The sequence below is a fragment of the Crinia signifera genome, chromosome 5 (genome assembly GCF_055691185.1).
Source record: "Crinia signifera chromosome 5, ASM5569118v1, whole genome shotgun sequence".
Taxonomy (NCBI): Eukaryota; Metazoa; Chordata; class Amphibia; order Anura; family Myobatrachidae; genus Crinia; species Crinia signifera.
This window is the reverse complement of record NC_139221.1, coordinates 209,859,104-209,872,207: the sequence shown is the minus strand read 5'-3', so window position 1 is coordinate 209,872,207 and position 13,104 is coordinate 209,859,104. Positions and strand designations below refer to the sequence as shown.

Genomic DNA, 13,104 nt, shown 5'->3' with positions numbered 1-13,104 from the left:
TGGTACAACTGGGCAGTGAAAATGAAAAATTATTTTTTTTACACAAAAATGCAGTTCTGGCTCCAAATTTGTCATTTTCAGAAGGTATGAAGGAGACAAAGCACCCCAAAATCTGTGCCCCAATTTCTCCCGAGTACGGCAATGCCTCACATGTGACCAAAAAATACCAGTTGGGTGCATGGCAGGACTCAGAAGGGAAGGAGTGATTTTTGGATTTTGCAGCTCAGATTCTGGTGGAATTTTGGTGGGTGCTATGTCGCATTAGCAAGACCCCCCAAGCACCAATACAGTGGAACCCCCCCACAAGTCACCCCATTTTGCAAACTACACCCCTCAGGGAATTCATCTAGGGGTATAGTGTACATTTCAAACCCCCAGGGGTTTCACCAATTTTGATACAAGTGGGCAGTGAAAATGAAAAATTACATTTTTTTACACAAAAATGCAGTTCTGGCTCAAAATTTTTCATTTTCAGAAGGTATGAAGGAGAAAAAGCACCCCAAAATCTGTGCCCCAATTTCTCCCGAGTACGGCAATGCCTCACATGTGACCAAAAAATACCAGTTGGGTGCATGGCAGGACTCAGAAGGGAAGGAGTGATTTTTGGATTTTGCAGCACAGATTCTGGTGGAATGAATGGTGGGTGCTATGTTGCACCAATACAGTGGAACCCCCCCACAAGTCACCCCATTTTGCAAAGTACACCCCTCAGGGAATTCATCTATGGGTATAGTGTACATTTCAAACCCCCAGGGGTTTCACCAATTTTGATACAAGTGGGCAGTGAAAATGAAAAATTACATTTTTTTACACAAAAATGCAGTTCTGGCTCAAAATTTTTCATTTTCAGAAGGTATGAAGGAGAAAAAGCACCCCAAAATATGTGCCCCAATTTCTCCCGAGTACGGCAATGCCTCACATGTGACCAAAAAATACCAGTTGGGTGCATGGCAGGACTCAGAACGGAAGGAGTGATTTTTGGATTTTGCGGCTCAGATTCTGGTGGAATTTTGGTGGGTGCTATGTCGCATTAGCAAGACCCCCCAAGCACCAATACAGTGGAACCCCCCCACAAGTCACCCCATTTTGAAAACTACACCCCTCAGGGAATTCATCTAGGGGTATAGTGTACATTTCAAACCCCCAGGGGTTTCACCAATTTTGATACAAGTGGGCAGTGAAAATGAAAAATTACATTTTTTTACACAAAAATGCAGTTCTGGCTCAAAATTTTTCATTTTCAGAAGGTATGAAGGAGAAAAAGCACCCCAAAATATGTGCCCCAATTTCTCCCGAGTACGGCAATGCCTCACATGTGACCAAAAAATACCAGTTGGGTGCATGGCAGGACTCAGAACGGAAGGAGTGATTTTTGGATTTTGCGGCTCAGATTCTGGTGGAATTTTGGTGGGTGCTATGTCGCATTAGCAAGACCCCCCAAGCACCAATACAGTGGAACCCCCCCACAAGTAACCCCATTTTGAAAACTACACCCCTCAGGGAATTCATCTAGGGGTATAGTGTACATTTCAAACCCCCAGGGGTTTCACCAATTTTGATACAAGTGGGCAGTGAAAATGAAAAATTACATTTTTTTACACAAAAATGCAGTTCTGGCTCAAAATTTTTCATTTTCAGAAGGTATGAAGGAGAAAAAGCACCCCAAAATCTGTGCCCCAATTTCTCCCGAGTACGGCAATGCCTCACATGTGACCAAAAAATACCAGTTGGGTGCATGGCAGGACTCAGAAGGGAAGGAGTGATTTTTGGATTTTGCAGCACAGATTCTGGTGGAATGAATGGTGGGTGCTATGTTGCACCAATACAGTGGAACCCCCCCACAAGTCACCCCATTTTGCAAAGTACACCCTCAGGGAATTCATCTAGGGGTATAGTGTACATTTCAAACCCCCAGGGGTTTCACCAATTTTGATACAAGTGGGCAGTGAAAATGAAAAATTACATTTTTTTACACAAAAATGCAGTTCTGGCTCAAAGTTTTTCATTTTCAGAAGGTATGAAGGAGAAAAAGCACCCCAAAATATGTGCCCCAATTTCTCCCGAGTACGGAAATGCCTCACATGTGACCAAAAAATACCAGTTGGGTGCATGGCAGGACTCAGAACGGAAGGAGTGATTTTTGGATTTTGCGGCTCAGATTCTGGTGGAATTTTGGTGGGTGCTATGTCGCATTAGCAAGACCCCCCAAGCACCAATACAGTGGAACCCCCCCACAAGTGACCCCATTTTGCAAACTACACCCCTCAGGGAATTCATCTAGGGGTATAGTGTACATTTCAAACCCCCAGGGGTTTCACCAATTTTGATACAAGTGGGCAGTGAACATGAAAAATTACATTTTTTACACAAAAATGCAGTTCTGGCTCAAAATTTTTCATTTTCAGAAGGTATGAAGGAGAAAAAGCACCCCAAAATCTGTGCCCCAATTTCTCCCGAGTACGGCAATGCCTCACATGTGACCAAAAAATACCAGTTGGGTGCATGGCAGGACTCAAAAGGGAAGGAGTGATTTTTGGATTTTGCAGCTCAGATTCTGGTGGAATTTTGGTGGGTGCTATGTCGCATTAGCAAGACCCCCCAAGCACCAATACAGTGGAACCCCCCCACAAGTGACCCCATTTTGCAAACTACACCCCTCAGGGAATTCATCTAGGGGTATAGTGTACATTTCAAACCCCCAGGGGTTTCACCAATTTTGATACAAGTGGGCAGTGAAAAAGAAAAATTACATTTTTTACACAAAAATGCAGTTCTGGCTCAAAATTTTTCATTTTCAGAAGGTATGAAGGAGAAAAAGCACCCCAAAATCTGTGCCCCAATTTCTCCCGAGTACGGCAATGCCTCACATGTGACCAAAAAATACCAGTTGGGTGCATGGCAGGACTCAGAAGGGAAGGAGTGATTTTTGGATTTTGCAGCACATATTCTGGTGGAATGAATGGTGGGTGCTATGTTGCACCAATACAGTGGAACCCCCCCACAAGTCACCCCATTTTGCAAACTACACCCCTCAGGGAATTCATCTAGGGGTATAGTGTACATTTAAAACCCCCAGGGGTTTCACCAATTTTGATACAAGTGGGCAGTGAAAATGAAAAATTACATTTTTTTACACAAAAATGCAGTTCTGGCTCAAAATTTTTCATTTTCAGAAGGAATGAAGGAGACAAAGCACCCCAAAATCTGTGCCCCAATTTCTCCCGAGTACGGCAATGCCTCATGTGTGACCAAAAAGTGGCAGGACTCAGAAGGGAAGGAGTGATATTTGGATTTTGCAGCACAAATTCTGGTGGAATGATGGTGGGTGCTATGTCGCATTAGCAAGACCCCCAAAGCACCAATACAGTGGAACCCCCCCACAAGTGACCCCATTTTGCAAACTACACCCCTCAGGGAATTCATCTAGGGGTATAGTGTACATTTCAAACCCCCAGGGGTTTCACCAATTTTGATACAAGTGGGCAGTGAACATGAAAAATTACATTTTTTTACACAAAAATGCAGTTCTGGCTCAAAATTTTTCATTTTCACAAGGAATGAAGGAGACAAAGCACCCCAAAATATGTGCCCCAATTTCTCCCGAGTACGGCAATGCCTCACATGTGACCAAAAAATACCAGTTGGGTGCATGGCAGGACTCAGAAGGGAAGGAGTGATTTTTGGATTTTGCGGCTCAGATTCTGGTGGAATGAATGGTGGGTGCTATGTGGCATTAGCAAGACCCCCGAAGCACGGTGAAATTATGAACCTAATATTCCATAGATGTGTGGTATATTTTAAAACACTCCTTTATACATAGGCCGGGTTTGTCGGGGCAAGTGTCACACTGGAAAATAGTTTGCTTTCTTATTCCCTTTTTATAGCAAACTTTGCACCTTTTTTGTGTCCTGCCCTTTTTTCCAGTGGAGGGGATTTCATCAGGAAAATGCTGCCCTGGTACAATACGGGGGCCAGTACTAGAAGTACTGGGGCCCTCTGCCTGCTGGTTCCCAAATATTAGGCCCTTTATGACTTCCTCTTGAAAGTGCATAAATGTCCCCCTCTGGCCGGTAGAACGGAATAGCACGTAAGCGTTATACAGTGCCATCTGGATGATATACACGGCCACCTTCTTGTACCAGATTTTTGTTTTCCGCAGGGCACTGTACGGCTTCAGTACCTGATCTGAAAGATCCACTCCGCCCATGTACCTATTGTAATCCAGGATACAATTAGGTTTTGAGGTGTGGGTACTGGTACCTCGTACAGGGACGGAGGTGGTACTGTCTCCGTGAATTGTTGTCAGTATAAGGACATCCCTCTTGTCCTTATATTTGACCAACAACATATTTTCGGTGCATATTCCCCTGCTTTCACCCCTTCTCATTACTTGGGCAATGTGCGTTTTTGGGAGGCCTCTTTGGTTCTTGCGCACAGTACCGCAAGCTGCTGTACCTCTTGAACCAAGGGCCTTAAACAGGGGGATGCTGGTGTAAAAGTTATCCACATAGAGGTGATAACCTTTATCCAGGAAGGGGTGCACTAAATCCCAGACAATTTTCCCACTAACACCTACGAGGGAGGGGGGGCATTCTGGCGGTTCAATTCTTGAATCCTTCCCTTCATAAACCCTAAACCTGTGGGTGTACCCTGAGGTGCTTTCACACAGTTTGTACATTTTTATGCCATACCTTGCCCTCTTACTGGGAAGGTACTGGCGGAATTTAACCCTTCCTTTAAAATGTATAAGGGACTCGTCGATACAAATAAATTTTTCAGGGATGTACACCTCTTCAAATTTGGCACTGAAATGATCAATGACCGGCCTGACTTTGAATAGCCGGTCAAAGGTGGGATCATCTCTGGGTGGGCACTGTGCATTATCGGTGTAATGTATAAATTTAAGAATTGTCTCAAATCGAGTCCGGGGCATGGCCATACGGTAAAATGGAGTACTGTACAGAACATCTGTACTCCAATATTGCCTAATTTCTGGCTTTTTTACTATGCCCATATGAAACACCAGACCCCAAAACGTCATCATCTCTACTGCATCTACAGGGGTCCACCTAGCAAATGATGACGTGGGGTTTTGAGCAATAAACTGCTGGGCATATAAATTAGTTTGGTCCACCATTAAATTTATAAAATCATCAGAGAAAAATAATTTGAAAAAGTCAATTTCTCTGAGACCTGTGGAATCAAATTGGATTCCTGGCATGGCCAAAAACTCAGGAACCTGGGGCTCAAAATTGTCTGGTGGTGGGGTCCATACGAGATCAATTATTGGGGGGGGGGGTCTCAGCTGCTCTACGGGGGCGTCTTTGAGGGGGTCCCTCATCACCAGAGGAGGAAGAGGAGCTTAAGGCGAAACCTTCAAATTCCCCGCTTGCATCACTGGCTGTGTCAGAGTCAGAAGCAAGCAGGGCATATGCCTCCTCCGCTGAATACATTCTCCTGGATGACTGGGAGGACATTTGGGAGGACATTTGGGAGGACATTTGGGATGCCATTTTTATTTTTGTGTTACTGGTAGTGAAATGTTTCAACACGTGTATAGTGTAGGGGGGGGTACAAACTTTATTTCAATCCGGGGGGTATGTAGTGTGTAGTGTGTATGTGGTGCAGAAAAAAAAAAATACTTTATACCAATAAAAAAAAAAAAAATGAAGGGGTTAAAAATAAAAAATTTAAGGGGTTAAAAAAAAAAAAAAGGTCCTGCGCCAAAAATTGAGCACAGATGTTGGTCAGTAACGTCTGTCACTGAACAGCGCTCAAAGGCAACAGGAATTTGATCAAAAAAAAAAAAATATAGATCAACCCTGTACCGAAAAAGATGATCAGTGATGTACGTCACTGATCAGCGCACAGCGGCCACAGGACACCCACAAAATCACAGTGTGTGTAAAAAAAAAATTAAAAAAAGACCCCACAGCACACACACAAAAAAAAAAAAGGTGATCAGTGATGCGACACTGATTACCAGTGAGGTGCAGCAGGTGCACAACCTTTGGTGCAACTGACAGGTATATATAAAAAAAAAAAAACCTCTGTACCCCCAAAAAAGTTGCTGATCACCTCAGATATAGTGATCAGCACAAAAGGCGGGGGCAGCAGACAAAAAATTTAGCACTCTCTATCACTCTCTGTCACTATCTCTCTCTATCTCTCTATCTCTCACTATCTATCACTCTATGACACTGCAGCAGCAGCACTGACAGGTATATCTATATATAAAAAAAAACCTGCGCCCCCAAAAAGTTGCTGATCAGTTAATTTATACTGATCAGCACAAAAGGAGGGGGCAGCAGTCAGTTATATCAAAAATATATAGCACAATCTGTCACTATCTCTCTCTATCTCTCTCTCTCTATCTCTCTCTATCTCTCTATAACTATCACACTGCAGCAGCACAAAATATAGCACTCTGTCACTAGGCCTCTCTATCTATCTCTCTCTCTCTATCTCTCTCTCTCTATCTATAACTATATCACACTGCAGCAGCACAAAATATAGCACTCTCTGACACTATCTCTCTCTCTATCTCTCTCTATCTCTCTCTATCTCTCTCTATCTCTCTCTATCTCTCTATCTATCTCTCTATCTAGCTAGTACACTACAGCAGCACAATTTCACAGGAAGGCACAAGTAGCAACAGGATCCAGGAAGCAGTGTTGAAGCAGCGATCAGCACTCTCTGACACTATCTCTCTCTCTATCTCTCTCTATCTCTCTCTATCTCTCTCTATCTCTCTATCTATCTCTCTATCTCTCTATCTATCTAGCTAGTACACTGCAGCAGCACAATTTCACAGGAAGGCACAAGTAGTAACAGGATCCAGGAAGCAGTGATGAAGCAGCGATCAGGTAAGTATGGAGCAAGCTATGGAGCAAGGTTCTGGTCAGTATGGCGGCAGGGAGGTACGGTGACCGCACTGCACGCTATTCCAGACCGGAATGGCGTCTGCAGTGCAGTCACCGTTAGTTTAAATCCCCCTCCTTGGCTGTGATTGGTCCGTCGGTCCGACGAACCAATCACGGCCTTTGGGGGCGGGCGGGGTGCGGTGGGGTGACACCAGTGTCACCCTTACACCCCGCGGTGATTGGTGCTGTACTTTACAGCACCAATCACCTCTGATCCCGTGTCACCGGCGAACGTTATTCGCCGGTGACACAGGAAAACGCTGTAATTGGCTGTTCACACTGAACAGCCAATCACAGCGATCGCCGACGGGGGGGCGGCATCGCAGCCCCCCCTGGGCATGCACGGACATGTCTGCTGTCAGGGACAGCAGACATGTTGAAACTGTCACCGCGTCTATAGACGCGGTGACAGTTAAATGCCATGACGTACATTTACGCCATGTGTCGGGAAGTACTTCCCGACCATGACGTAAATGTACGTCAAATGTCGGGAAGGGGTTAATATCTTTACAATCGAAGTATGTCAATAGATGTCCGTAGAGATCACTCAGCTTGCTCTAAAGGGTCATCTATTCATTAATGACCATGGATTACAGAGGCAATGGAGTCACCTGCCTCAGGGCTCTACATCCTAAAGGGGCACCTGCATGTACATCAGCACCTTTGTGGTTCACAGTGGGATCCAAATGTGACTGCTGCTATTCTAAGGAAACTACACTGCGGACCTATTGCTGCATAGTTAATTGGCTGTTTATTAGGAGCCCTGATAACACCTGCAGTACGGCTCCCGCCTGGTAAGGCTCAGTCTGCACCAGTAAACCCTGATTCTGCATGCTGCAGATGGCTGAATCTCATGAGTCTGACACTGACCCACTGGCCATTGTCACATAGCGTATACATACAAACACACACACTTTTTTAAAGAGGGATGCGGGGTACTGGCACCAAATCTCAACTTGCCTCCAGGAACTGGGATGAGCTTATGCCTCTAATGGAGTCTATGAGCTAAAGGGGTGTACACATCGATGTACTCAAAATCGCTTAGAAGGTTTGCCTGAATCACCCTGTGTGTACACAGTGGGCAATAGCAATGTGCGGCCCTGCAGCCTCGCTATCACTATCAAATAGTCAGTTCAGGCAAGAATAATCTTGCTACACTGTGTATTTTGCCTGTCTCTTTGACGGCTTAGCTACATCTTGATATACACAGAGCTCCGTTGAAATCACTGGGACTGAGTCCCGGTGTGTACACGGCTTAAGCCTTGGAGAGAGTTACAGTTAACAGAGGTGAAGTACCAACCAAACATATCTTGTCATTTTCCAAACACAGCCTGTAACATGACAATTGGGAGCTGATTGGTTGGCACGTACTTGATCTCTGTCCACCGAGTACACACATTTTGCATACAAATATTTTTAGTATATAGCATTCAAACCCCATTTGCACTCCTGCAACAAAACTATAAGAGACTTGTTTTAGTCTTTAAGTCATAGTCAGCATAACATGACAAAGATGAGTAAGTGTTTTTTTGTCATAAATGGTACAGTTCCTGCAATTGTACTAATTCTCTGCGCACCTCTACTCTATGGGGGGATGAGGACATACCAGCAATGTTGTTAGGATGTGTTTTGTCATTGTCAGGGCCGCCAAGAGGGGGTGAAGCGGAAACAGTTTACACGGGTCTGTGCCTGTCAGGGGGGTTCGGGTCCGGACCCACACACACCTTTTTTTAATGTATTTATTTGGTCGGTGGCGGGTGCATGGGTGAGGTGGCCGTCCACTGGGTCTGAAGGAGAGTGGGGTCATGGTGTAGCGGCTGCACTGCATATGCCTGCAGCCATGGTGACCTGCTCCGCGTCCCCTACGAAAGCCGTAGGCAGGGAGGCACAGTGCTACCACAGACCCCACTGCCATGCTGCTCCGTTCACAGCCAGCTGGTCTCCCCACAGCTCCACCATCCCCCAGGTGAACGGCCACCACTGCCATGGCAACACCTGGGGATGAGCTATGCCACCCAGCCTCCATGCATCTCTCGCTGGGAGTCCAGCTTCCACAAGCTGGGCAAGCTCCTGCAGTCACCATGGAAGCGAGTAGAAGGTAGAAGGTAAGAGCCTAGGTGGGGGGGGGGGGGGGTTTGATAATTTTGCCTTGCAATAAGCATAAGGAACCCTCTGAGGCTACACATACTAACATGGACCTTTCCCCCATTTTTGGCTGTGGTTCATAGCTCCACAATAGCTGTAGGGGGGCATAGGTTACCTCATCGGTGTGGTATGACTGACCCCGGGACCCAGGATTTCTCTTGGCCGCCCTGGTCATTGTGGAATGGCACATTGCAGACACTGCATGTCATTTAAAACGTCCCTGTAAAAACACTTATTCTATATATTATTCATTTGATACTGAAGTTTAATTTCCTCTGGATGTTAATGAATCATATGAAAATGGGCATATTATCCATACATTAAAAATATGTGTACAGTATATATAAATGAAATGTACCTTTTTATATAATTCTGTAAATTGTCAAATGCACCACCTGTCAATAAACAATATATATTTATATCACACAATGCTTAATTTGAAACTATAGACATTCGCCAGTTTTCTATTCTACTTCAGAAATACCCATTATTTCTTGATCTGATATTAGCATCACAATGTTGTATAATTAAACTTGTGTTAACATATAACTTAAAAGCTGTATGTTGGTGACATTTATTTAAATTTAATAAAATGTATATTTTAATAAAATACTTTGCATTCACTGTTATTGTTTGAGTACATTGGGCTTAATTCAGCCCTGATCGCAGGACAAATTTGTTCTTAAAATGGGCAAAACCTGCACTGCAGGTGGGACAGATGTAACATGTGCAGAGAGAGTTTAATTTGTGTGAGTTATTATGTTTCTGTGCAGGGTAAATACTAGCTGCTTTATTTTTACATTGCAATTTAGATTTCGGTTTCAACACTTCCCACCAAAATATAACTCTCTCTGCACATGTTACATCTGCCCCACCTGCAGTACCACATGGCAACATGGTTTTGCCCATTTTTAAAACAAGTTTGTCCTGCAGTCAAGTCTGAATTAGGCCCACTGTCTAGCGTTAGTTTTGTGGCTTTTCACTGATTAGATACAGCACTGTTATAATAGTACAGTATGCTTATATGTCTAAGTTCCTTAGTCTATTTGAATTGAGTAGTAACAGGATATCATGTGAGACCTAATTGAAGTGTAGGACACAAAACACAGTGGTCCCAGACAAATAGCAATCCAAAATAAGAAAACCCCTTATTTATGCAATACTGATTGCAAAGCACTATTGCACATTTAAAACCCATTTTTTCATATTGACCATGGGCCTAATTAATCTGAGCCCACTGATTACAAAAACTGTTATTCATCGATTATCTGCCCATACTCGTACACGGTAGTGCGTATGTGCGAGCCCTGAAATGCAGTTATATTCATAAAAATGAAACCGCAGTCAGGCAAAGGGCGTTGCTGGGGTGGCAACACGGGGTTGCGGGGTCCAGACAATGCAGACGTTTTTAGACTGTGTGAAGAGTAGGTGGCTGCGAGACAAAAATGTGGCATCCTGTCAGGGCAGCCATGAATGGGGGACTGTGGAGACTCCAGTCCTGGTCCCAGACAAAGAGTGGGCCCAGGACTGGAGACTATAAAGTATAACTTGTCATTAACAAAGTTCACAATTCCCTTAAAGCAATGTAGAGGTTGAGCAGTGCCCCCAGTGCTGCGGACACAGGTCTTGCCAGGCATGCCGGGTGTTCGAGAAATGGGAGGAGGGTCCTGCCTATTTTGTCAGTCCTAGGTCCCATGATTTCTGATAGCAGCTCTGCATCCTGGCGACTGGCTTCGCAGTTCAGTTGCGAAGCCTAGGGGCTACTCTTACCCCCTATGGAGGGAAGGATCTTAAGGGAAGGCTTAAAATCATTGACTAGTAGTATATTTAGAAGGGCAAAAAAAAAAAGACCAAAACCTATATAGTGCTTCAGGTGCCATGGAAATTGTGAGCTTGTGAGGAAGATGAGGTATGGGTAGTGATGACCATGTGCAGGAAGGTAAATACAGCGCTGCATGTTGTGTTCATTATTTCTATAATACATTAATTGTTCCTAAAATAAACAATGCAAAGCTGAAGCAAACATTGCACCACTACATATCAACAATACATATAATTTGCCCAAAAGCACAGACAATGTTTTGACCTTTACAGGTCTCTGTAAAGGAGAAGTAGTCAGCTTCCAGGTAGTATTAATCCTGACACATTCTTCTGGTAAGTATTAGGGTTAGCCTGCTGGAGGAGGACGTTAGGGTTAGCCTGTGGAATGGGTATATTAGAGTTAGGATGAGGGTAAGTGATACAGTACTTATGAAGCAGGATTATATCATTTGGGATGCTGCTGTCTGTATTTTGACTATTGTCATCCTGACTGTCAGGATCCCGTACCCAACACCTGTGAAGGATTATTATTGGGGCATAATATTTCAACCTATTCTTTTTACATTATAAAAGATACACATACCATTTCTACCTATGTTCTGGTAATCCCTATGGTTACAACGGTTCCAGTCCCGTAATCGTAGGTATAATGACTGGGTCCATCCTCTAAAGCAAATAGAAGAAAGCTTTGTAATGTGGTAAATCAGAAACATCAGACAGAACTGTACATACTGGGTGGCATTCCCGGAATGTAGTGTTATAATCTACATACACTGTATGAAAAGTGTTTTCAATCATTTTAATCATTTCTATTGCAAAACAACAACAAATGTTAATTTGTGGATACATAACTAATGAGAAGAGACAAAAAGGTCATTTATAACATGGAACTTTTTTGTGACACTTAGTTTACCTTTAAATAAAATAAGCACTGAAAACATGGAACTTCTTTTCACAAATATGTAAATATAATGAATACAATAAATATATAGACAAAAGTACAGAAAAATGATTAGATGCCCAATGGTGTTAATAGGACAAGTGATAGATACCATATATAACCAATTAACAAATGATAAACTGAAAACAAAAAAACAAATAAAATCATATACAGTTCATATTTTAAGCCCAATACACACAAGACAATAGGGGGCATGGCCGATATAATTAACAATATTGGCCGCGTGTCCCGATATTGTGCATACACACTGAACGATATCGGAATACGATATTATTCATTGATGTCACCGGGACCTGCTGAACATGCAGTTCATTTGGCTATATAGCCAAATTGACCTGCATGTTCAGCAGACATCAATCATCAGTAAAGGCATGCTGAAGACCGCACCATTAATGATATTAAGTGTACAAACTAGATGATACTGGGAAAGATATCGCACAGAAGCCCCTTTCTGACCGATATCTTTCACAATATCCTCTAGTATGTATGGGGCTTTAGAGACTTTTAGGGTACTTGTGTATTATCAGGGTGCCCATTACGTAGTTTACATAGTGGTGTATTCAGAATACCAATACAGCACTATGCTGGCTACATAAGTGGCTCTGGAGCCATAAAATAGTGGGGGTATGACATGGATAGTGGGGGTAAAATGGCTGGTCTATACTTACCCTCCTCCAGCCCGGGCACCGCGTCGATCCCCGCCTACTCCCCGCTGGGATCCACGGTGACTCCCTGGCAGTCGCATTCAGTCCCCCTGCTCCAGCACTCGCCAAGGACGCTGTACGCAATTAGCTTAGTGCCGATGGGGGAGCAGGGAAACCATGTGATGCGCCACCAGCGGCACTACGCTGAAATACGTACAGTGTCCGCTGTGAGTGCCGGAGGAGGGGAACTGAACTCTGCAGCCAGGGAGTGACCGTCGCTGCCTCCGGGGAGTAACCGTCACTTCCACCAGGGAGTCTTCGGGGATCGCCACCCGGAGGAGGGTAAGTATAAACCACACTACCGTGCTCCCAGTGCTGCCTCCTGTATTATCACGGCGCCGGCTACACTGACAACGTGGCTTAGCCTATGTTGAAAACGTAGCATAGCCGGGCGCCCTGATACTACACAAGTACCACTTTTAGTAATGTATATACATTTTATAAAAAAAACTGAAAATAAATTGACATTAACTATACTTCAGAATACTGGCAATTCTAAAAACATCAATAACTTTAACAATCTGTGTCTGTGCAAACCAGTGACACAGAT

The 13,104-nt window shown here is 43.9% G+C and overlaps 1 protein-coding gene across 3 annotated transcripts in view; it reads right to left on the bottom strand.

Annotated features, from left to right (window-relative positions):
* The window catches only part of AOAH (acyloxyacyl hydrolase), a 171,661-nt gene that overhangs the window by 62,028 nt on the left and 96,529 nt on the right, over window positions 1-13,104 (bottom strand). For all 3 annotated transcript variants that reach the window (XM_083188483.1, XM_083188482.1, XM_083188481.1), the window contains exons 13-14: window positions 11,473-11,555; window positions 9,427-9,463 (exon numbers count right to left, since the gene is read on the bottom strand). In XM_083188483.1, the coding sequence (XP_083044609.1) occupies window positions 9,427-9,463; window positions 11,473-11,555 (120 nt within the window). The remainder of the gene's footprint in view (window positions 1-9,426; window positions 9,464-11,472; window positions 11,556-13,104) is intronic.